Genomic DNA, 25,252 nt, shown 5'->3' with positions numbered 1-25,252 from the left:
CTATTGATACAGCCCAGAATCGCATTGGCTTTCTTGGCCATCGCACTGCTGACTCATGTTCAAATTGTGGTCTACTAAGACTCCCAGATCCCTTTTGAATGTAGTGTTGTCAAGCCAGATGGCACCCATCCTATATCTGCGCATTTCATTTTTCCACCTAAGCTTACATTCATCTCTGTTGAAATTCATTTTGTTTGTTTTGGCACAGCTTTCGAATCTGTCCACGTCATTTTGAATTCTGACTCTGTCCTCTGTGGTATTAGCTACCCCTCCTACTTTGGTGTCATCTGCAAATTTGATTAGCATGCCTTCTATGCCATCATCCAAGTCGTTGATAAAAATATTGAATAGCACTGGGCCCAGGACAAAACCCTTTGGCACTCCACTAGTCACTTCTCTCCACGATGAAGATGAGCCATTGATGAGCATCCTTTGAGTTTGGTCAGTCAACCAATTATAAATCCATCTAATAGTAGCATTGTTTAATCCACATTTCACTAGCTTCCTTGTGAGAATATTATGGGGTACTTTATCAAAAGCTTTACTAAAATCAAGATATGCTATGTCCACAACATTCCCTTAATCTACCAAGCTTGTCACTCTATCGAAAAAAAGGAGATAAGATTAGTCTGGCATTACTTGTTTTTCAGAAATCCATGCTGACTTTTTGTGATCACAGCATTCCCTTCTAAGTGATGGCAGACCGTCTGTCTAATGATCTGCTCCAGGATCTTCCCTGGTATTGATGTTAGGCTGACTAGACAGTAATTATTAGTGTCCTCCTTTTTCCCCTTTTTGAAGATGGGAGTGACATTAGCCCTCCTCCAGTCCACAGGGACTTCTCCTGTTCTCCAGGAGTTCTCAAAGATTATAGCAAGTGGTACTGAGATAACTTCTGCCAGTTCTTTTAATACCCTGGGATGTAGCTCATCGGGGCCTGGAGATCTGAATTCGTTTAAAGCAGCCAGGTGTTCCTGCACTACCTCTTTATTTATTCTGGGCTGAATTTCTCCTACTGTATCTTTTGTTTCATTTTCCCCTGGATGAGCACCGTTTCCTTTTTAGGAAAAGGAACTGAGACAAAGAAAGTGTTGAGTAGTTCTGCCTTTTCTCCAACCCCTCCTAGCATTTTGCCAACTTCTCCAGGCAGTGACTCTATCCTATCTTTTTTCTTCCTTTTGCTACGGACATAACCAAAAAGGCCTTTTTTGTTGCTTTTAACTTCTCTGGCAAGCCTCGGTTCATTGTGAGCTTTAGCTTTTCTGACTTTCTCCCTACACATTCTGGTTATTTGTTTGAATTCCTCTTTGGTGATCTCCCTCCCCCCTCTTTTCCATTTCTTGTACATGTCTTTTAAAATCTTAGCTCAGTTGAAAGTTATTTAAACAGCCATCCTGGTTTTCTTAGACACCTCCCATTTTTCCTCCTTATTGGAACTGTTTGAAATTATGCCCTCAAGATCTCACTTTTAAGAAATTCCCAGCCATCATGCACTCCCTTCTCTTTTAGTATTTTTGACCACGGCATCATGCCCAGTAGATTACTAAGCTTACTGAAATCTGCTTTCTTTAAATCTAGAATGCATGTATGACTATGCTTAGCATCCTCTTTCTGCTGCATAACAAACTCCAGGAGAACATAATCACTCCCACCTAAGGATCCTACCGCTTCCACTCCACTAATCAGGTCATCATTATTGGTTAGGAGCAGATCTAATATAGCCATTCCCCTTGTTGCTTCCTCCACCTTCTGGATCATGAAATTGTCTGCAAGGCAAGTGAGAAATTTGTTGGACCTCATTGTCAGGGAAAAGCTTGACTCACAGTAGTGAGTCAATGGGGCGAGAGGGCAATGCTCCAGGCACATGCCGGGGTGGGGCCGGGGGGTGGGGAGGAAGCAGGCGTGCCATGGCAGGGGCGCATGGCATGTGCGTGCCCTGGGTGCTGTTCCCCCTTGCTCCGCCCCGTTGACTCCCAGTAAATATCCAGATAATTGAAATCTCCCATGACTACGACTTCTTCCCTTTCTGAAAGTTTGGTCATCTGTTCCAAGAACGCATCATCCATCTCTTCAGACTGGCACGGGGTTCTATAATAGACCCCCACAATGAGATCAGTGCTGTTTGTCTCCCCCTTAATTTTTACCGAAATGCTGTCAACCTGGCTTACAGGATTTAAGTCATGGACCTGCTCACAGCTGTAATAATCTTTTACTTATAATGTCACTGCTCCTCCTTTCCTATTTGATCTGTTTCTCTGAAATAGGTTATACCCTTCAACTATTATGTTCCAATCATGAGACTCATCCCACCAGGTTTTATATAATATTTGTTTTGCTGTGTTCAGAGTTTGAATTCATCTTGTTTATTTCCCATGCTCTGTGCATTGGTGTAGAGACACTGAAGGCCATGGTGCACTTCCTCTGGCTTTTTCTTTAAGGTCTTTTCCCTCCCACTGTTGGCTTCTTGACCTATTTGCTCAGTTCTCTCTATAACCTTTGGACTATCATCACTATCACTTGATGAATTCCTGTCTGCTTGAATACTGTCTCCCTCCCCCACATAGCTCTGTTTAAAGCCCTTTTGATCAGGTTTGTGTAAGCCCCAACTCTGCTTACACGGGCCACCGCCGTTTGGTTGGAGCCACCGCCAAGTGGACAGCCATGCGTGGGAGGCATATTACTCGGCTGCGCCCTCCCTGCCTCTCTCCTGCGTAGCCTTGCAGGAGAGCACAGACATCCAAAGGCATCAGTATGGCTGCAGCCTGTAGGAGTCATCCATGGCCAGCTGAGTTGCTATGCAGCAGAGAGAGGCAGGTAAATAAACAACAGATGTGCCTCCATGCAAAGGCTGCATTGGCTTCAATGCAAATGGCATGGGGATGCACTGGGTTCCCATATCCCGGCAGCACCCTGCTTTACTTGTGCCGTGCGGAAAGGGCTGTTCATTGAGTACATTTTTTGTCTCTCTAAACATCTTTCCTTCTCTATTGCAACTTCTCAACAAACCTGTGAGGCTTAAGCTGAGAGAATGATTGGCCAAAGTTCATGCAGTTAACTTTAAGGCAGAGTAGAGATTTGAAGATGAGATTGATTGATTGATTGATTGATTGATTGATTGATTGATTGATTGATTGATTGATTGATTGATTGATTGATTGATTGATTGATTGAACATGACACTTCCAAATCCTAGATTAACATTCTAACCACTCTCAGTGTAAATACTGTATTTTTCTTCTTACATAAATCACACAACTTTAAATAATTTTCACCATTTCACCCATAGTCTGTATGTATTGTCCATAGACTATGACCTTTCAAAGGACACTTTGTGGATACAAACAAACTGCATAGATTCAAACCCCTTCAGTAAAAAAACTGATAGGCAGATGACATTTGTGGATGATAATAGTAATATCAATACAAATACTAGTTTTCAGTTCTACAATGCCGCTGGAACAAACTTGTTTTATACACAGTATGGTGAGATAGTTGGGTTCTTATTGATTTCTTTTTTGGTTTTATGTTTTCTGATAGTTTACAATGAATTGAAACCTAGTGAGCATCTGGTTGTATTGGGTGGTTTTTAATGGTTAATTTTTATGGTGTATGGTTAAATGATTGTATATGTTATTGTGTGTGCTGTATCAAGGTTTCTGAAGAAGGGTATATACATGTTTTTGAGAAATAATTTTGATAAAGATTTTTACTGTGTGTGTGTGTGTGTGTGTGTGTGTGTGTGTGTGTGTGTGTGTGTGTAGCTAAAAATAGTGAATGTTGCATTATAGAAAAGCCCAGAGGCGTAGCAAGGGGGGAAAGCGCCTGGTGCACCAGTGCATCCTCCACCCTCGTCCTGCCCCAGAACGCCCCCACCACGCCCACAGAATGCCTCGCCCCACCCCAACATGCCCGGTATGTTGCACCCCCGGTATGTTGCACCCCCCTCTATCCCCTTGGAGCTACACCTCTGGCTGGTCCTTCTTGCAGCAGAGTGATTCCAATGTTAGTCTAGCAAAGAAGGAACCATGCATTTTATTTACTTGGAATTTGTCACAGCCATCATAAAATGTTATCAATAAGGATTCTGCATGCACAAAAATTGTCAGAACAAGATACAAATGTGCTTTGAACTTTGTACCAGTCAAGAGACTGGGGATTGGTTGGAAAGGAATGCAGTTGTACTCCATCCAAGACTATTTTTAAATAGAAGAAGCAGTTATGCCACTGCAAGTGTACCACACAGAAAGCAAAGATCCCTTCTCTAAGAGGTAAAAAAAATGCCATTGTCCCAGAATGCTCTCATACCATTAGTGAACTCTGATACAGACTTTTTAGTGGACAGGTAAGAAAAAAGGATTAGAAACTCAGTGCAAGAGCAATATGCTAGTGAAGGCTGACCTTCAGTTGAAGAAAATTCAGAAATCCAGGATAGCTGGCTCTACCAACCCTGAGGCTGAACTAATGGACATTGTAGCCAAATTTTTGATGCACACTTTGAACTAGGTTCCCTTGGCTTCTGTTCACACTTTTTTCACTGTTCTCTATTGGATTTACCTTTTCCTTTTGTCCCCATGCTGTATATGCTGAATAAAGGTCTCTGAATCTGAATCAGGAGAGGCAGTATCTGCCTTGGGTGTCTTTCAAACACCCAAGCTCAAGGTTATTTTCACCATTCTTCACCAGGACAGCAAAATGTACATTCCTGTGCCTAACTATTTTTCCAAAGAGACTTGGAATGAAAGAGGCAACACTTGGAAGCAGAGACTTGGAATGAAAGAGGCAACACATTAGTCTTACATGGTAGTTCAAGCCAGAATATAAAAACATTGAGTGGAGAACTTAGCTTTTATAAAGAGAAGAGAGAGAAGGGGATCCACTAACACACTAGCACAGAATGTAGTGTGAATACCGTTATCTAATATGAATGGCATTAGCAATCTCGCCAAATCTGAAGCAGGGGGACAGAGAGCAATGTGCTGTTTGGCAGGGGAGACTATATTCTTCTAAATGTGAATATTCATTTATTTATTTCATTAGTAGTGCTCTTTTGTCCTCATTGGGGATGCAAAGCAGCTGCATCATTCTCCTCTCCTCTATTTTATCATCACAATTATGTGAGGCAGATTATGCTCAGAGGGCATGACTGCCCAAGGTCCCACAGCAAGCGAACCCAGATCTTAGTACAAGGTTGAGAGTTCATTTAACTCTCCTAGATATTCACACATTTCATCATTTGCATTGTTAGGGGACCTTCTATAGCAGTGGTGGCGAACCTATGGCACAAGTGCCAGAGGTGGCACTCAGAGCCCTCTCTGTGGACACACACAAACAGAGTGCCCCGCCCCCCATCTAGGCTGGCTTGGGCCACTGGGTTCGATTATTAGCATTAAACCTAAGACCTAGTTTTGGGGAAGCAGTGTAGGTAACCCTGTTAAGCACTGTTATACCCCACTGCTTTTCATGCAAAGAACTAAAGCGCTATCCTTTACCTGGGAGTAAGCTCAGTTGCTGGCAATGGGGCTTGCTTCTGAGTAAACCCTCCTAGGGTCGTGATTCACCCATTGGAAGAGTTGCATGGTTGCTTCAAAGCAAAGCCACTGACTACCACCAAGCTTACTCCCGAGTAACACACACCTTGGAGCCAACCGTTTTTTCTAAACGAAAACCTTACCTCAGTATTCAGGTTAAATTGCCGTGTTGGCACTTTGCAATAAATAAGTGGGTTTTGGGTTGCAATTTGGGCGCTCAGTCCCAAAAAGGTTTGCCACCACTGTTCTATAGAAACTTCTCAAGCTCCCATCTGAACAACTGAATCATTCAAAATGGGAGCTATGAAAGTTCTGTAGAAAATCTTCTGACAAAGCAAACTGCAAAACATGTAGGAATCTAGAAGAGCTTTCAAAACTCTCAGCCTTGCACCTTGCTCTTTTCTGGCCCACCAAAATGGCCTTCATTTTCTTCTAGCCCAGATCCCAGTCCAATACCCTAATTATTCCACCACACCAATTCTTACTGAAGACTGTACTATTCAACAAAAAAAATACTGTTGGAAGCAGAAATGGTATGTAGGCTATTGCTACATGAATCTCAGAAAGTCATAATAAACAGGATACTGTTCTCTTTTGGTCTTCAAAATTGCTCAACATCCAATAAACCGATGGACTAATATATCTGCATTCTGCCCTAGTCATACTGAAACCAGAGATGCTCAGAACTTTGATGTGAATGTGATCACTAGCCCCCCCATCTCTTTTTCTTTCAAATTGTACCCCACTTTTTTCAACCATAAGGAGTCTCCAAGTGGCATACAAACTCCTTCCCTTCCCCTCTCCACAACAGATACCTTGTAAGGTAGGCTGAGAGAGTTTCGAAAGAACAGAGACTGGCCCAAGGTCACCCAGCATGCTTCATATGGAGGAGGGGGGAAATAATCCTGGTTCACCAGATTAGAATCTGCCACTCATGTGGAGGAGTGGGGAATCAAACCTGGATGAGAGTCCACACTCTTAACCACTACACCATGGTAGCTTGGTGAAACTGCTCGCTTAAAGCTCAGATGATTCTCTTCATCTGATGACATTGTCATCAGTGTTCAGTGCTCAGTTTGGACATTGTTCAGAAATTTTGCACCTGTGCCATAGCTGCTTGTGCCAAGGGGTCATGACTCAATCATGCCTTGGTAGGTAAATTTCATTAATTTCTGTGTTGCAGCTTACAGCCCCTTTTGCACTTGCATAGTCACAAATTCAGTCTTCTGGATCACTGCAGAAGACAGCACATATTCCCCAGGGTCATGGTCAGATCATAAAGGGACATATTGGTCAGAATTCAAGTCTGTCCCCCAAGCCATTTTCCAGCACATCAAGCTACAATAGTTAATATATACTAATGATCAGTGGCCTTTGTAGTTCTACAAATTTCAACAGCATGAACTAGAGGCAGCCTTGGTTAGTTTTAAACCAAGGAAGAGGTGCCCATATCTCTTGACTATAATCTTTTTAACAGATGTTCTCTGGGCATTCCTGAATGATACCTCTTCTCTTCATCTTCTTCAGTCTGGATCTGGAACAGAGATGGTTTTAGCTGCCAAGGTAGATGGTCTCCAACTGCAAGCAATGTAGTCATACCCACGAAGTCCCAGGGAAGAGACGACACGCGGAGATTTCATCTGGTGGAGAGAGCCAGCAAGCAGGAAGCGCGGGATCCCGTGATCCTGGCAACTCTGCCGTGCGCTCGCCCCTCACACCTTTTATTAGGGTTTCAATGGGGGCGTGTAAAAGGGGTCGGGCAGGCGGGAGAACGGGAGGTTGGGAGATTGGGAGAGCGGGAGATCATCATGTGATGCATGATCTCATCGGGCTGCTACGTGCGGGAGGAAGCATCCATGTCTGGGCCTAATCTTCACCTGAGGGCAGGAGCCTTTGTGTCCCTTTGTGTGGGACACCTGGTGACCGCGAGTCAGGCAGTTCATGACCTGTGACTCATGGGGGAGCGGGGGTTGGGGGAGCATGTGCGCCCGGAAGGCCGTAGCCGGCACCGGTATGCCTAGCGCTCCTTCTACGGTTCTGCCGGGTTCGCGGGCTCACCCCTACAAAGCAAGTCCTGGAAATTTTCCTATTGTTTTATTAGATCTTTTGATATAGAATATCATTCATCTTATTAGACTGCTTGTGGACTAGTTTGGGGAGTCCAAGTACTAACCAGAGCCAACACTTCGGAGATCTGTTGAAGTCAGGCTAGTCTGGACCATCTAAGTGAGGGCACTCTGACCACTACAACACCACTGTATGACCTTTAAGGAAGATTATTCAGAAGCTAGAGTTTGGTATCATCAGTATGATTGTGACATCTATCTAGACAATTATTTAACAAATATATGCTTCAGCCCCTGTACTGAACTAGTACCTGGATGCCATGCTCAAGAGGTTGAAATGGAACACTTTACCACCGAATGCAGTGATGGTGCTGGCTGAGAAAGTTGATGTTCTATACAGGAAGTCCATCTGCAATGATTAGATGGTATAAGGTTATCATTTTATGCATTTAGTGTTTGTTTACTTTATTCATCTATTCCTCCAAGATACTCAGGATTGTGTACATCCTCCTTCCTTTTACCCTCACAACAATCCTGGGAGGTTGGTTAGGCTAAGAGTGTTTGACTGGAGATCACTTAACAAGCTCCTGGGTCAAAGTACAGATTTGGGGTCTCCAAGATCCCAGGGAGAGCCAATTTCTTGTAGGAGTTAAGAGTGGTGGACTCTAATCTGGGAAACTGAGTTTGATTCCACATGCCTCTACTTGAAGCCTGCTGGGTGACCTTGGACTAGTCCAGGGGTAGGGAACCTGCGGCTCTCCAGATGTTCAGGAACTACAATTCCCATCAGCCCCTACCAGCATGGCCAATTGGCCATGCTGACAGAGGCTGATGGGAATTGTAGTTCCTGAACATCTGGAGAGCCGCAGGTTCCCTACTTCTGGACTAGTCTCAGTTCTCTCAAAACTCTCTCAGCCCATGTGGAAGTAGGCAAGAACAAACCATCTTCAAACATCTCTTGCCTTTAACACCCTTTGAAGTCACCATAAGTCAGCTTTGACTTAGTGGCGCATACATACACAGATCCCAAGCCAACACTTCAATCACAATACCAAGATTTACCCACTATACCTCATCTGATCACCATCAAACTTGGTTAAAGATCTGGGAATGCTCTTAAACCCAGCCTTGCTTTTGAAATCAGGTTGGTGTAGTTGTCAGGATTGCGTTTTAGTATCCACACACAGTTTAAAAGTTACCTTTCCTTTCCAGCTGGTTTAATTATGTTGATCCATGCTTTCATAAGCTTAAGACTAGATTACTATAATGTGTTCTCTGTGGTGCTGTCCTTTTATTGTAATTAACTATGTTGTAAGCCATTTTGAACATTGGATGAGTGAGGGAACATTTTAAATCCATCCATACATTCATATATACATATAGATTGCATCCTTCCAACATATTTCTAACTTGTCTATGGCCAAGTAATGGCAGAAGGATCTGAGACAAAATTTTCCCCAGTCTTTTCTTAAGCCATAAATGCTGTGAAATAAATTAATCTGCAATCATCACATGTGCAAGCTAGTTCATATGAAAACCAATCTTAGGTCAGGTTGGGACAAAAAAGACAAACGTATTTAAATTCAGTAATGTGATTATATTAAGAGCCCATTGACAGAAAGAGAATTTTGTCCCATCTGACAAAGGAATTGCTGCAGTTGATATTTTGTGATTGTTACTGACAAGGGCTATACTTATTATGTTTGTCCCTCATAAATGATCTTCCTAAGATTGTCATAAATCCACTTAGCCAGATGGTGAAAAAATGCTTATATATTGTGCAACTCAGCTGTTAGAAGACACATAGAAAATAACATGTACCCATACCTGAAAAAAGTATTTTGTGTCAGGTTTTGCTGTTTACCTGTTTTCAGCAAAGACTACAGCAAAGCCTCTCTCATAAGAGTTGGGAAAGCCGGTGTTTGATGCTCTAGAAGCCAAACTGGCTTTGTTTCATCATACTGGGAAGGGAACCACAGTTCTTCATCTTCATCTTACACCTGAACCCCTTTCCTTTTTCTCTGTCCATGTATCCCATGCCGGACCCTACAGAGTGCACCTCCTTTACTCTTTCTTTCTTTCTGCTTTCTTTCCCCTGTAGAACCACTCTAAGCCAGTTCTTCTGGGTAGAGCTTCACTGCTACTAAGCACATTGTGTGTAGCTTCTTTGCATGGGCCACTTTTTTCTCTGCAGACTCCCTATAGAAACTTGGATTATGAGCCAGCTCCCTCCCAGTTTTCTCTCCTCCCAATAGCACTGGAAAGCTGGGTAGTAATGGCTCAGCGGAGCAGAGGTACAAATCCAGCTGCAAGGCAACTAGATAGTGTATCTAGGACCAGGGGAGTAGGAACCTGAACCTCAGGCTCTCTCAGATGTTCCAAAGTGAAGGACTACACTTCCATCAGCCCTTGCCAGCATGGCCAATTGGCCATGCTGAAGAGGGACTGATGGGAATTGTAGTTCCTGAACATCTGGAGAGCTGCCTGGAGGTCTCTACCCTGGTCTAGGAAAGGAAGCTCGTAGAGAGGGGCACTCAAAGCTATAGGTAATGCCTCCAAGACCAGGGTAGGGGAACCTCAAGTGCGGCTCTCAGATGTTCAGGGAACTACAAAATTCCCACTCAGCCTCTGGCTCGGGGCATGGCCAAACTGTTCCAGCTACTCCAGGCGCCCAAGCCTCTCAGTTATCCAGATACTATCCCATGGGCAACCAAAGGAAAATGGCATCAGGCAAAGGCTGTTGATTGTTTATCTTTAAAGCTGTTATCAGAATCCCACAAAAACTAACTGGGAAAGGTTCTGTGCACAAGTGTTTCAGAGAAGCAGTAAAAAGAAAATAACTTGAAAAGCAGCAGCTTTGTGAAACAATCCTGTGGTCCTATTAGGTTATCGGCTATTGGTTAATACTAGCATAATGTAGTCTCAAATATATGTACTCTGATCAACAAAGGAGAAAGCAATTAAAAAGTAAGAAACTAGTAGAAATAAGATTCAGTGTAGCAACACCATTAAATTGGGGTGGGGGGAGGAGGAAAGATGGTATCATATATCAACATAACTTTTGGGTGAGATAAGACTGCTTCTCACTTCACCTGAATCAGCACAGTGTACTGCTACTCTGAGAAACAAATGTACAGTGGTGTGCAATGCTGCCAAAGTACCAGTGAGAAACTGCCACTCTTTCACAGTCGTGGCTTCACCAGTGCCAAAGAGAAAAATGGTTGAGTGAGAGCAGAGTAAGGGAGACGCAGAATTCAGAAAAGAATCTGATCTTTAATCAGGACTTGTTTCCATCCTGTGATCGCATAATAATACATTTTACCAAAGATGAAAACCTTATGTTCAAAAAAAACTAACTTTTCCCACAAAGATTTGCCATAGGTAAGCTGGTATAAAGTGGAGTGGAGACATGGAGTAATGATCATTGTCTGCCTGCACAAGGTTCCCCAAAACCTGGAACTGGCCCTGTAATGATCTTGAACAGATATTACTCATAAACTTCAACAGAAAAAGAATACCCTTCTAATCACAACATCCAGTTGGCTGCTAAGTTCCTACCTTTTTGGCTATGGAGACAACTGGTTGGTGTTTTTAGAATGGTGTCCATTCTTTTCCTCCTTCCCAAGGTGTTATGTTGGCTGCAGTGGAGAGGGTACCGTGACCTCTTTTTGGCCGTCTTATTGTATTTATAAGTGAAGCAATCTGGGTGCACTTCAGAATAAACCAATTGTTGATGTAAACTGATTGGTGCCTTTTCATGCCAGGCTAATTGTCATGAGTATATACCCAAGTACAGATTTCATTGAACTTCATGGAGGTTCCCCAATCCACCTTCCCCTGCTTTTTCTAGTTACAGTCTTTCTCCCATGGACGTAGGTAAGGGGGGGTTTCCTTGGGTTTGAACCCCCCCCCCCATTCATGTCCAAAGCTCCGCCCCTCCGTTTGTGGGTTTTAAAAACATTTTAGTGCTTTTTCAATTCTTGGCCTGCAGGGGGTGCATTTGGGCTAGCAGCACCAAACTTTCAGGGGATTACTTGGGGACTCCTCCTGATGATACATTGCACTACAGGTTTTGTTGAAGGATTTGGTCCAGGGGGTCCAAAGCTACTTGACTCTGTAAAGGGCGGCTACCCATCCTCCCATTGTTTTCAATGGGAGCTACAATAGGAAGATGAGAGGCTACATCTTGCTTTGAGGATCCATAACTTTGAGACACCCCTGGAACCAAAGCTTCTTAGGAGCCAAACCTGATACTTATTGTGGGAGGAGTCTCTTGTTGATACCACTTACTAGGTTTTTTAGAAGTTTTATCGGTCCAAAGGAGTTCAAAGCTACCTCCTGGACTTCCCCAAAGGGTTGTTGCCCCATCCCCCCATTGTTGTTTTTTCCCAGTAGGGAGCAAATAGGAGGGATGGGGGCTACACCTTGCACAGGGATCCGTTAACTTTGGACCCCTGAACTCAAACTTCAATAAAACCTGGAGTTGGTACTCATTAGGAGAGACTCCTAAAGATGCCACAATTCTGAGAGTTTGGTGGTACTCTCTAGATTAACTGTAACCCTGGAAAGCAGGCAACCCCTAAATTTCCCCAGATTCTCCTTTTAAATCCCACCCCCCTTGGTGCATGGACTTTAAGGGAGAATCTGAGGTCCCTAGTTTAGAAGAAGGAAGAGGAGTTTGGATTTATACCCCCCCTTCTCTCCTGTAGGAGACTCCAAAGGGACTTACAATCTCCTCTTGCCCCTTGCTCCCTCACAACAAAGCACCCTGTAGAGGTGGGTGTTAGAGGCCTAGAGGAGGCTCCAAAGAACTGCATGACTAGCCCAAAAGATCACCCCAGCTTTGTGTGGGCATGTGTGGAGTGCACAGGCTAATCTGAGATTCCCAGATAAGCTTCCACAGCTCCAAAGAGTGGCAACTCAGGGGAGGCAGGGAATCGCAACCCGGGTTCCCTCCAGATTCAGAGATGCACCTGCTCTTAACCACTACGCCATTAGAAAGTGATGCTGTTTCAGGGTTGGGGATAATTAATTCTTAGGAAACAACATCCCACTTTCAATCAGTTGTCTTAACTAAGGACCCCCCAGATTCTCCCCTTTAAGATTGGATTTAAAAAGAGAATTTGGGCTCTCTAGTTTAAACACCATTGGAAGTGATGCTGTTTGGGGGTGGATTCCAGCATCACAGCGGCTACCGGGGCGGGGGGGTCCAAAACTCAGATTTGCACCAGGCTCCATTTTCCCTCTATGCCTCTGCCCAGAGGGGAGGGGCAGGGGAGGGCAGGACAGGACAGGGGAGTCTGCTATCCCCGACATCGGAGAGCTGCTTTTACAAACACTAGGCCAGGGGCGGGGCTTGGGGAGGCATGACCATGCCCTAGGGGCAGGTGGGGGTGTGGCCCCACCCCTGAACCCCCCATAAAAAATCTATACCTACGTCCCTGCTTTCTCCACATAGTTTTATTAAGTTAAGTATTTGTAAAGAAAACAAGAGAACCACAGAAAATTATCAAAACAAACAGGTACTTTAGAGGAAGCAGAGGAATTGTGCATGTCTGCAGTTTGTTTGCTTAATCCAGACTTCATGAAATTCTATTTGTCACAGCCATACAAGAAAGAAATTGAACACACATATGTTTGGATCTTTTCAGATAACACTTGAAGAACTGTACACTTTCTACTAGTTAAAAAAACAGCCATAATTGTAAAGTAAGCAATACAGTCACTTTATGGGCTAATAGAGAAAATAATTTAGATAAAACAATATAACAGATCAAAAATCATAAATGAACACAGGTAGTTAGAATGACCTACTTATTTGTTTTTGTCTGAGTTCTTTAAGTTCAACCATTGGTTCTCAAAAAATAAAGCAGAAGTCCTTTTTAAATCTAAGTCTTAACAATGATTTCCCCCCCCCCTGGATTACAGGGGAAATAATGTATAAATAGAATGATAGCCCAATGTGTATCAAAACTCAGGTAGGAAAACTCTGACAGTCTTAGAGGTGGTCACTGATCTGATTGCGTTAAATAGAAAGAAATCTGATCAAATTTTATTTTTTCACTTGATGCTGAAAAAGCTTTTGGCAAAATCTACTGGAAAGTTATCTGCTACATTGGCCAAATTTGTTTTTCCTTCTGAATTTTTGAAGGGAATTAGATTTTTAATTTTTATCCCAGATCAAGATGTTAACCTGTAGTATATTTTCCAAATCATTCCTGCTTGAGAGGGGTACTAAAAGTTGTCCTGTTTCTCTGCATTTTTTATTTATGTCTAGAAACTCTAGCTTTGCCATTAGACAAAAAATAATATTCATGGCTTTATATATAATTCATTGGAATTTAAAATTATCCTTTATGTAGATGATCTTTTATTATTTATTTCAGCACCTCAGTCTTCCATTCCTGCATTAATAAGTATGATTGATACCTTTGGAGACTTGTCAGGATATTCCATCAATTGGACAAACTCTTGAGTTGATGCCACTAGCAGACAATATATCACAGACAATATATTTGCCTACTAGGCATTTTTGGTGGTGCCCAGATGTCATTACTTATGTTAGATCACTGATTCTTAGAGATATTATGCACACAATTATGCTAAATTTTAGCAAGCTAATTCCTGATATATCTCCATTTAATGAAGGGAGATTTGGTTTCCTTGATCTTAGACTATATCATCAGGCATTCTTGTACTAATTACTGGGATCACTTCTTGCAGTTGGAATATCCATCTTGGACTAGTCTGAAGGCTTCTTGTCTCATTCGCCTCTCTAAATAGAATGCATTAGGCTCTACTTATGCTAGAATAAACCGCATTCCTCTTGCAGTTTCTGCAACTAGAGTGCAGTGATGTATAGTGGCAAGACAATATCAATTTGATCCATTTTCACATACTAATTTAACATAGGTGATATCCTCACTGGCGATTAATCCTGGGATAGTTACCCAAAATATCCAGGTTCCCTCAAGATCTCCTCACAGCCGAACAGTGGAACAGTGGAACACAGATCAGTCCTGTTTTTAGCATCCCCCACCCCCCCCATCACGGGATTTTCCTGGACCTGCTTGTATATGCAACTTTTTGAAAAAACACTCCAATGGGAGCTAATAGGAGACGGGGGCTACACATTTGAGGGTCCATAACTTTGGCCCCCATGAACCAAACTTCACCAAACCTGGGTTGTATCATCAGGAGGGTCTCCTAAAGTCACTCTGAAATCTTGGTGCTGCTAGTTTAATAATTGCACCCCTGACAGCACCTTCCCCACCACCACCACCAAGGGGCAGGCCTAGATGTCTCCACTAGAAACATGCTGCAGTGAGGATGTTGGAACCTGGATGAAAAGGTGCCAATTTGAAACTTGGTTGTATCTAGATTACATTTTCAGTAGGAATTCGGGCATCATGGGCCAATTCAGATCTAAAAAGAAGGGAATATGAATGTGATTACTTGCAAGGGAGAAACAAAAACAATGGCAGGATTTTATGCACACAGGAGAATGCAGAACAGATAAAACAGCACAAAAACAAAAACTACTACAACCTGAATAAACTGCTTCCCTAGCTTACAGATCCTGCGTTCCATCATTCTGATGTGGTCCTAGCTGGCAAAGGACCTCCTCTTCCCTTCCTTACTCCTGGAAAAGATAAATACATTTTTTCCAGGGTTTTATTGTTCTGTCTATGATCAAACCCCTTTACATGGGATAGGTTCTCTTTTCCTGCTCTAGATGCTACTAAACCAATCAAGGGACCCTTCATGGAGCACCGACCACCTATTCTGTTTTGTAGGGCTTTGTTACTGGCTGACCTCCCTCCTCACCCTTGCTAGAGAAGCTGTACCGAAGGAATTGCACGTTGTGGGAGTTTAATAACACAGGACAATGGATACCAGACTGGGACTCATGACAAGGATAAACATACATCTGAATTACCTGAATAGCCAAAGGTCACTCTTCACGAGACAGGTGTGTTAGTCATACTGTATGAGGCAGCCATATAGTGTTGCTGTTGGCAGAAGGCAGTAAATTTACCGAACTTGCTAGGCACCTGTCATTTTTGCTGTTTTGGAGTTTGGTTCTACAACTACTGTAGTGCCATTTCATAGAACTATGACTATATTATGCTAACATAATACATAGCAGCTGCACAGAGGCTGCAGTGAGGAGAAAACGATGGACTAAATCACCCATACCACTTTCTTGTCCTAACAAAGCCTTTCTTTTCAACAGAAACACCACTAGTGGAAGAGAAGGATGGGGTACTTTCTTCTGGTTCTCCTTCTTCACAGTAGCTCCCTCCTGCCAGCCAAATGGCTTTTTGTCCATGTGGGTCCTGCTAGCTCTAGCATCAGCTTTGGAAGGTACTGGAGGAGAGGGAAGACAGGATTATCCATGGCTGCAAGTTGCCTTTGTGCCTGCACTGTGTTAAATACTTCCCATTTATTCTTTAACAGTTTATTTCTGATAGGATAGGAAGATACATGAAGCAGGAGTGATCTATGAAGCAGCAGGAGATGGAAGAGATGTACAAATCAATAATTTCCAACAGTAAAATATTCAGAAAAAAATCAGAATAAACGGTTTTCCCTTCCAAGAGCTACTAGACAATCAAAATTAAAGGTTGAATCTTTACATATCCAAATCTTATGTCTGAAGTCTGACATCACCAAATGAATACAATAAGGTGAAGTGTAAGAAAAAACAGGGAAGAATCCCATTAGACATTTTTGGAAGTGAGGCTCTCCCCAGAAGACCAGACGTGGAACAGAATGAACCATACCGTTCTCATGACTTCATTCGTTTTCTGAAATTTTTCACTGTTACTCTGTGAAGTTACATTTATTTTCATTTTAAACCCATCCTTGGCCCTAAGGGCCTTTAAGGAGATTTAGAACTCTAGTTAAAATAAATTTAAAAGTATAGTTTATTACAAAAATGCGATCAAAAGTAATATCATCATTGAAAGTATTTGCTTCTCTGTACTCTCACCACTAAGGATGGATGTTTTTATTACAGTAAATGGTATATTTATATAACTTCATCTCTATTTTCCATGCCCTTCTGCTTTTTTCTGGAGACTTTTAGATATTATCGTACTTCATTCAAGTGTGTTCTGTTTATGGACCAACAAAAACAAATACTGATTTGTTGTGCAAGAGCCTGGTTCTTTAAGAAAGTGCTTCTATCAGGGAAGCACAGCATTTTTCTAGAATTCCAAGTATGATCGCTGGGAAAAAGAGGAATCTTTCTCAAGCGAATGCCTCCATTGCCACTGAGATTTCTGTGTGAAATGTGAGTTGGGCTAGTGTCATTGAGCAACAACCCTTGTACAATTTGTTGCAGTTTTTAGCACTGGTGAATAGTTATGGAAGTAATTTATTTATTTATTTATTTATTTATTTATTTATTTATTTATTTATTTATTTATTTATTAGGTTTATAGACCGCCCTCCCCCGGAGGGCTCAGGATTTAATTCTGGTTTTGCAAAAAGAGAAAGATCAAGGAAATGACTGACCTAATATTTTAAAAATTGTGTTAGGCAAAGTGGAAAACAGGATTAAGAACAGAATTTTTAAAAGTATAGAAGACCAAGTCTTGCTGAGAGAGAATCAGCATGGCTTCTGCAGAGGAATGTCTAGACCAGGGGTAGGGAACCTGCGGCTCTCCAGATGTTCAGGAACTACAATTCCCATCAGCCCCTTTCAGCATGGCCAATTGGCCATGCTGAAAGGGGCTGATGGGAATTGTAGTTCCTGAACATCTGGAGAGCCGCAGGTTCCCTACCCCTGGTCTAGATCATCACTCTCCTAGAATTCTTTGAGGACATCAACAACTAGGTTTGCACCCATTCCTATAATTTATACTGTGACACAAACCAGAATTCAAAGAAGTAATGCAGAACTGACAGTCAGTTTCAGGGTTCAGGTCTCATCCACCAGGATCACTGGGAGACTTTGGGCCAGTCATTCTTCTAGCTGACATAATGGCTGTTGTAAGGATGAAATGGAAAAAAAGAAGAACTATATATACTGCCATAAGCTCCCTGGAGGAAGTATGAAGGAAACTATAACATATAACATAGTGATATTGCTTATGCACACACAATAGGAATGTGCAGTTGAAAAAAATGTACTTTTCAGATTTGGATTTCAGAGCATAGACATCAGTATTCTGAATTATTTATATCCTGTTTGGTGTTTGGATTGGGATTTGTTTGAGAATTGCCAAATTATTTGGATCCATTACTCCCTATGGGAAAATTTTCAAAGGGCTGGAGTGACAGTTTTTAAACAGGCAATACCACAAATGCAGGGAAGCTAGTCCTAAGAGTCATCAAGTTTCAAACTGACTGACTCAAAGTGTCCAATTCTACAGACCCCTGAACAAGGTGTCCCAGATATCCTACTAGTCTTCACTGCTTCCTATGGGAGATAAACTCCTTGTTTTTACCAGGAAAAAGACATCAATACTCAATCACACGAGAGCAAGCAACCCAAAAGCCCCCCCAATGCAAACAGAAACAACAAGCCTAATAGAACATCAGTTCAGAGGATCCCAGCAGAACTGCAGGCCAGTTTGGCCATTACACCATTATCAAATCAGAGTATCCAAGAAAAAACAGTTTAAACAAGGGAAACTGTTGCAAGTATATAAAACTAATTACAAACCAGAGAATCCAAGACAAACCAACCTAGTAAGCACATACGTGTAAGATGACAAAGATACACTGTAAAATCAAACCACCCTGAGCCTGAAATGGGAGGGATAGAATAGAAATTCAATATTCTTTTTTAAAAAGAGTCTTAGGAGACTTAAAATGCTGACTTCAAATACTTCTATATATTTCCCATGGAGCAGCAGTGGCGTAAGAGGTCAAGAGCTCATGTATCTAATCTGGAGGAACCGGGTTTGATTCCCAGCTCTGCCGCCTGAGCTGTGGAGACTTATCTGGGGAATTCAGATTAGCCTGTACACTCCCACACACGCCAGCTGGGTGACCTTGGGCTAGTCACAGCTTCTCGGAGCTCTCTCAACCCCACCTACCTCACAGGGTGTTTGTTGTGAGGGGGGAAGGGCAAGGAGATTGTAAGCCCCTTTGAGTCTCCTGCAGGAGAGAAAGGGGGGGATATAAATCCAAAAAAATATATATTTCTGGACCTATTTACCAGTATCCCAAAAAATCCTAAATACCACCCATATACCCTAATATTTTTTTAATTGATAAGGTATGTTTTGGATATATGTTTGGATCAGAAATATTTGAAAGCAAATCCCTAACACACAAGGATCTGCAGTAGGAAGGTCTGCTGCTGTTTCCTAAGAGGCAAGATACAAGGGAGTTGTGTTGGCTCAGTTGTAGAGCATTTGCTTTGTATGCAGAAGGCCTCAGATTCAGTTATTGGCATCCCCACTTGAAAAAAACAAGTAGTAAATGATGCAAAAGACCTCTGCATGAGACTCTGAGAACCACAGCCAGTAGACAATACTGACTTTGATGGGCTGATGGCCTGATTCAGAATAAGGCAGCTTCATGTTTTGTGCATCTTCACAGCATGGTGTCATGGTTAAGACCAGTGGACTCTGATTCGGACAACCAGGTTTGTTTTCTCAGCCCTGCTGGGTGACCTTGGGGTAGTCACAGTTTGTTCAGAACTCTCTCTGCCTCAAGTACCCCACAAGGTGCCTGTTGAGGGGAGAAGAAGGGAAAAAGAGTTTGTAAGCCCCTGTGAGTCTCCTTACAGTTGAGAAAAGCGGGGTACAAATCTAAACTTCTTCTTCATATGTTTTAATTGATTTCTTTTTCAGAATAATCCTATAAAGTAGGACATTGTCTCTTTGGACTTGAACTGCAGGTGTAACCTTGATGCCACTAGGAGCTAGAGTTTTGAGTTGTTCCATGTAAGGTTTTTTTTAAGCATAATCATCCTCGAGTGAATAAAGCAGCAGGAAGCTTAATTCAAGAGGTCTGCAGCTTCTCGGCAAAATTACACATAACTATTTTAGGATTACAAGGAATCCTTAGAAAGGAATAAGACAGTCAACACATGAAGGCAAAGCAGTGCTGCAGGGGCTGGCTTGGTTAAAGTCAGAAGAGATTGTAAGGCCTCTAGTCTGCTTGGGCACAACAGGCGTTAACTGTTTATGTTAATTATTTCTCCACCTTGTTATTTCAGACATGTATGAAAAGACTTGAACTGTCTCAGTTCTTTAATTTAAAAAAGATTTGTATTGAAATCTCTCTTTGAATTCCTATTTAATGAGAAGTTCAGAAGAAAAAAGCTTTTACGTGTTTCTCCTACAAATGGGTAGGATGCTGAATTACATATATTACAGTTGTTTGTCTGATTGCATGAATATCTATTTTTGCAGCTGCTATTCCTAGATAATATCTTTGCCATGAATAATTCTATATAAGGAAAATATCAAGTGCTGTAATATGCTAGTAATATATTTGATGACAATCCAGATTCTTTATGAATTTATTTTTCAGTTCAATCATCCTAAATGTTCTTATCAATGGTACTGAAAATGTTAAAAGCCAACCTGCAGGGATCATTATCAGTCTTAGAACTTTAAGCCTCTCAGTCTTTATATGCCTACATTTCTTTCATAAAAAGAGGAAGTTGAACCATTTGATCCACCTTTGATCAGCCAATTCATAATGAAAAAGCCATCTGGTTTCCTTTGGCTTTCACCCGAACATAATAAGAATTAACAGTTGAGATTATACACATATGGAATCTGGATAGTTATTTCACTGTAATTTAAAGTGATGCACCTAACTGGAATTTCTAAAGATTGTATTGGTTTAGCTCAGACAGTAGTTTAATTTTGCTACTGTTGTTGAGGTGCAAGGCATTTCCCAGAGAGTGTCTGTCATCTGGGAGGAGCTGATGAACAGAAACACAGCTGAGAGCCATTAACGCCAGCTGGATGCTAATTTGCAGGGAACTTCCTGCAGCCAAAAGCCTATTGCACCATGTGAAGGGCGGGGGGATGATACTATTTTCCTGCTTATAGAGAGGGGAGACTATGCAGGTGATTTTTCCCTCAGTTTGTTTCCCTGGAAAATTTATGCTGCATCCATGAGTATACAGGAGGTCTGTTTGTGGCACTGGTAAAATAACCCCACTTAAAAACATCCTTTTTAATTATTAGCAATGTTATTTCATAGCAAATTTTAGGGAGCCATTAATCACAGACCACAGGATCATCATTTACAAAGCAATAACATTGGAACACAAACTAGAAATTGGATAAATTAAGATCCACTGAGTCTGCAAATATTATGATACAAAGGAATATAGTTGTTCCTCATCTTTTACTGTCTTGAAAAAGAATTTGTTGGCAAATTTTTCCATTATATTTTCATTAGTTTGATGAGAGCATGTCAAAACATGAGGAAGTATATACAAAGGCACAATTGTGTATGTTATTAAGCTTGTGTTGTGTCCTGCATCACTACAAGTCAGTTTGGATGACACAGCATCAGTCAGCATACTGGGAGAGCAGGAGAGAGAATTATTCCTTACCTCTTTCTGTACTTGGCATGCGAATCCCTGGGGTGTCCACACATTGCTGCATTGTTCAGTTTAATTCACAGATATGCACACATTGTTGAAATCCTATGTTTAATATCATGTGGTAGCCAAAAAGAACTATTTTACCCACACAACTTTCCTGGAGCCTGCATGTTTCTTGAGTCTTGGCAATAACATGGAAGAGGAAGAAAGGGATATTTCACTCCTTACTAGCTGAGTTCTAAGGTTACCTCAGGCAGGAGAATCATAGGGCCCAATGGTAGGATTCAAATAATTTAACAACCGGTTCCGAAAGGACTCAGGGGTGGGATTACAACCATTCACTGAACTACACAAAAAAATTAGCTACCGGTTCTACCGAATAGGTGCTAATAGCCTGAATCCCACCACTGCATGGGCCCCAGCTTGACCATAGTCACAGACTTTGCTCTCAGGACAGCAGTCAAGTTGGTCTGCAATAGAAGAGCTACATTTAAGACCAGTAGCACCTCAGAGACCAACAAGATTTTCAGAGTATAAGCTGTCAAGAATCAAAACTCTCTTGTATCTGACAAAAGTATCTGATGAAGGGAGCATTGATTCTTGGATGTTTATACCCTAAAAATCTTATTGGTCTCTAAGGTGCTGTTGGATATTAATCTAGTCTTTCTTATGCCTCTCCTTATATCCACACAATATCCTGAGACTGGCTGCTTCATGGCAGCCATTTTGTGGTAAGGGTTATTACCCTTTCCAAACTTTCTAGAAAGGACTATAGGTTTAACAATGCTGGAGACCACTGATCTAGAATTTAACCAAGTTTATGGACCCAATGGATGCCAATTAGACAATGCACTCATATGTTGACACCTACTGGCTCTACATCATCTATGTATGATAAAGGCTATATTTGTGTGATTGTACTATTACTTAAACTCGGTACTTCTGTTTGTCCCAAGATCTGTAAAACTGCTCTAATCAGTTCAACAGATGGGAGTGGTCCTGCAGGCTGATCCTGAATGTTACACTTGGAAGTTAAGCCCCATTGATTACTCTTAATACAAATGTTTACAATCACAATCTGGCTTGCTTTCCAGTGTGGATCCTTTAAACATAGATATGCTTAACTTTGCATCGTCCTCATAGCATAGTAAACATATTACACAGAGCCCTCCCTTGAACAGGGAGCATGCAGAATATGCACTGAAAGGGATTTGAATTGTAATTGTCAAGACTATTGAGATTAAATTAGAACTGGGCTGGAAAAAGTGCTTGAAAATTTCCTGTGGGAAGCTGTGTTGTACTGGCAGGGGGTTGATGAGCTAATAGATTTTTCCATCATTATAGTATGTGATTATCTTTTCATAACCACCTGGAGGACTAGTAGGTAACTCATCACATGCAGCTGCTTTGTGTTTGTTATTTCAACACCTCTATCCCAAGTGGCTATGCTGCCTTGCATTGACCTAGCTATTCAGCTCCAATAATAATGCTGCACCAGCCTGTTTGTAATTGTGTGGTATTCGGCCTTACATTGTACACAAGAGAGGGGTGTGAGCTCAGTCCAAGAGCCAGTCAACATCTCGGACAGGAAGGAGGGCTCTGTTTAGTGGTAAAAAGGGTGATTTTCTTTTCAGCAGTGGGATGTTCAGACTGAGCAACAGCAACATCTCTAGGAATTTTGTAGCAGTCAGGAGACACAAGAGTTATGTGATTGTTGTACCGGGAATGAGAAGCCCTGGGTTGATTTTTTTTAACCTTTTCCTGGGGTCTGCTACCTCCATTTACAGTTGTGGGCAGGAGAACAGGAAACCTCCTGCATGGACCTGCCATCAGTTTCTGTGGTCAAGCCCTAGCTGTACCATTGATCACATGTGTGGATGATTCTTTGGAGCCCCACTGGATTTCTTTTCTTTTGGCCACCCTCTAAAGCAGGGGTCTTCAAACTATGGCCCTCCAGATGTTCATAGACTACAATTCCCATGAGCCCTACCACTTGGCCATGCTGGCAGGGGCTGATGGGAATTGTAGTCCATGAACATCTGGAGGGCCATAGTTTGAAGACCCCTGCTCTAATGCCTTGCAATCACATCAAGAGCATTAGCACCATACAGCTATCAATGCAGACTTTTGCAACTGAGTCATATATGCTGAATATCAGTGCAGTTATGAGTAACCATAACTGAAGGTTACAGCTCTCTGGCATTCTGTTGGTAAAAGCAAATTTTAGCATTTTATGAAAGGTGTGCCTATTTCACCCCCTTTGTAGATCAGAGCAAGCTTTTTCTATTATTATTTCCATACCACTGAGAAAGATTGCGAAGTGATGAATTACACTTGCCGTGACCCAGCAGCACCGTGGGTACCGGAGAGCAGTTGGCACTGCCTAATGGACTCCCTACGGCTGCTTGCTGGAGTAGCATCGCGACCCCTACTCCTCATCCCCCCCTATGAGTCCACCGGGTCGCTGATGAACTGCTCTGGCTCAGTCACTGGGCGCCAGGAGACAATGGTCTTGCCCCCAGGTGAGGATTAGGCGCTCAGACGCTTCACGCTCCCTCTCCGCGACGTAGCCATGGCCAGTGAACAGGATCATTCATCACATGATGATCTCCAGGTCTTCCCAGTCTCCTCCCGCTCATCTCCCTACCCACCTCCTTTACACGCCTACAATGGAAACCCTAATAAAAGGTCACGGCGAGAGACTCCAGCACAGGGCAGAGTTGTCAGGATCACTTGAAAACCCGCACGCTTCCTGTTGCTGACATCTCCGCCCATGGGATGCAGAAACCTCCTCCCAGCGTCTAGCTTCCTATTCCTTAGCTTGTAGCTGACCCTGCAGGGGTTGGCCTTTGAGAGTTGGTGCTGAAACCTGGGAATCCCTCGAACCTCCACCCTGCTCACGCACGTGTGTCGCCTCGGGGAAGGGCCGCGATATCAAGTCCGGCTGGATCGGCAGCATCCAGGGACTACCGTTGCATCAGCTTCTGTCCCTCTGGATCGGGCAGCATCCAGAGACACGCCAGATCCTAGGACGTACTCTCGATCCGACCGGAACACCGGTGGAAGTATGGGGAGCTTGCAGGAAAGCAGGGCTTTACTGTGACCAAGCACGTTGGCCGGGCTGAAAGCGTTAGCGAAATGCGGAAACAGAGAGTCCCCGGTAAAGAGAAGGGAGCTGCACGCAAATTGGTTTGAGGGAGATTGGAAGCTCAGGTGTCCATGCGTACCCAGAGGGGGGGACTATTTGAATCTTAAGGATTTTCTGAGGAAAACATCAAAGGCGCACTCTTCGCGACAGAGCCCTGGCTAGCGCCGCAAAATGTAACGCTGCCTGCTACTGGCGTGGAGAACAAATGTTTTGTCGCATACATCAGAAACACCCTGCAGGGACCCTATGGCTCCCCTTGCTGTAGGCCGCCCTCCTTTCGATCTTTCACCTTCAATTTCACTAACCCCGGAATTTTTCTCTATCCACTAAATTGGACCTTACCTGTCCTCCTTCTGCCCCCCTCCCCGCTCTCTTCACCCAGATTTCAAACTCTCCCAGCGGCTCAGCGCGCCTCCCACCTTGCTCCCGCCTTCATTTTCTCGAAGCCACTGCACCTCCAGCCAGCGCCATATCGTAATGGCGCGTGGTTTCAAAACTCTACGCCAGAACGTATGTAGCCACGCATCTGCAGAAGAGTGAAACCCTGACGGAAGAGCGATGTGCAGTGAGATTCTTGCATTGTGCCCCGTCCCGCCTTCACAGATACTGAGGGGGAGAGGTGGCGTCGATTCGGCGGAGTTGTCGAGTACATCGCCCTAGCCTAAGCTATAACTACCCATCCTCACTGAGCTCCATAGCGGTTGCCAGCGGCACGTAGGAGATCACTTCCAGCCCTATGTGAGAGGGCATGCTAGAGGCGGTCGCGAAGGGAATCACTTAATGGATTCCGGACGACTGGAAGACCACCTTCCGCATGCTCCTGAGCCCTGCACAATTTGTGATCTGGGAGAGCGAGTTCCGCCGGCAATGCTTTAGCAGGGCAGCCGCCTCCGGCGGCGCCCTACTTGGCCAGCTCAGCTTTACGGCTTTGAAATTGCCTTCAGTAACCCCAACAATCAGATCGTCCTGCCGGGTGGCC

At 43.0% G+C, this 25,252-nt stretch overlaps 1 protein-coding gene across 1 annotated transcript in view; it reads right to left on the bottom strand.

Moving 5' to 3' along the window:
- The window catches only part of MRPS6 (mitochondrial ribosomal protein S6), a 90,760-nt gene extending 65,737 nt beyond the window's left edge, over positions 1–25,023 (bottom strand). Inside the window, exons 1-2 of the mRNA XM_048494073.1 lie at positions 24,950–25,023; positions 24,096–24,246 (exon numbers count right to left, since the gene is read on the bottom strand). Coding sequence (XP_048350030.1) covers positions 24,096–24,246; positions 24,950–25,023 — 225 coding nt within the window. The remainder of the gene's footprint in view (positions 1–24,095; positions 24,247–24,949) is intronic.
- Between the last annotated feature and the right edge of the window lie 229 nt (positions 25,024–25,252).

The sequence above is a fragment of the Sphaerodactylus townsendi genome, linkage group LG04 (genome assembly GCF_021028975.2).
Source record: "Sphaerodactylus townsendi isolate TG3544 linkage group LG04, MPM_Stown_v2.3, whole genome shotgun sequence".
NCBI lineage: Eukaryota > Metazoa > Chordata > Lepidosauria > Squamata > Sphaerodactylidae > Sphaerodactylus > Sphaerodactylus townsendi.
The sequence above is the reverse complement of the archived record's forward strand: the minus strand, read 5'-3'. Positions and strand labels throughout refer to the sequence as shown.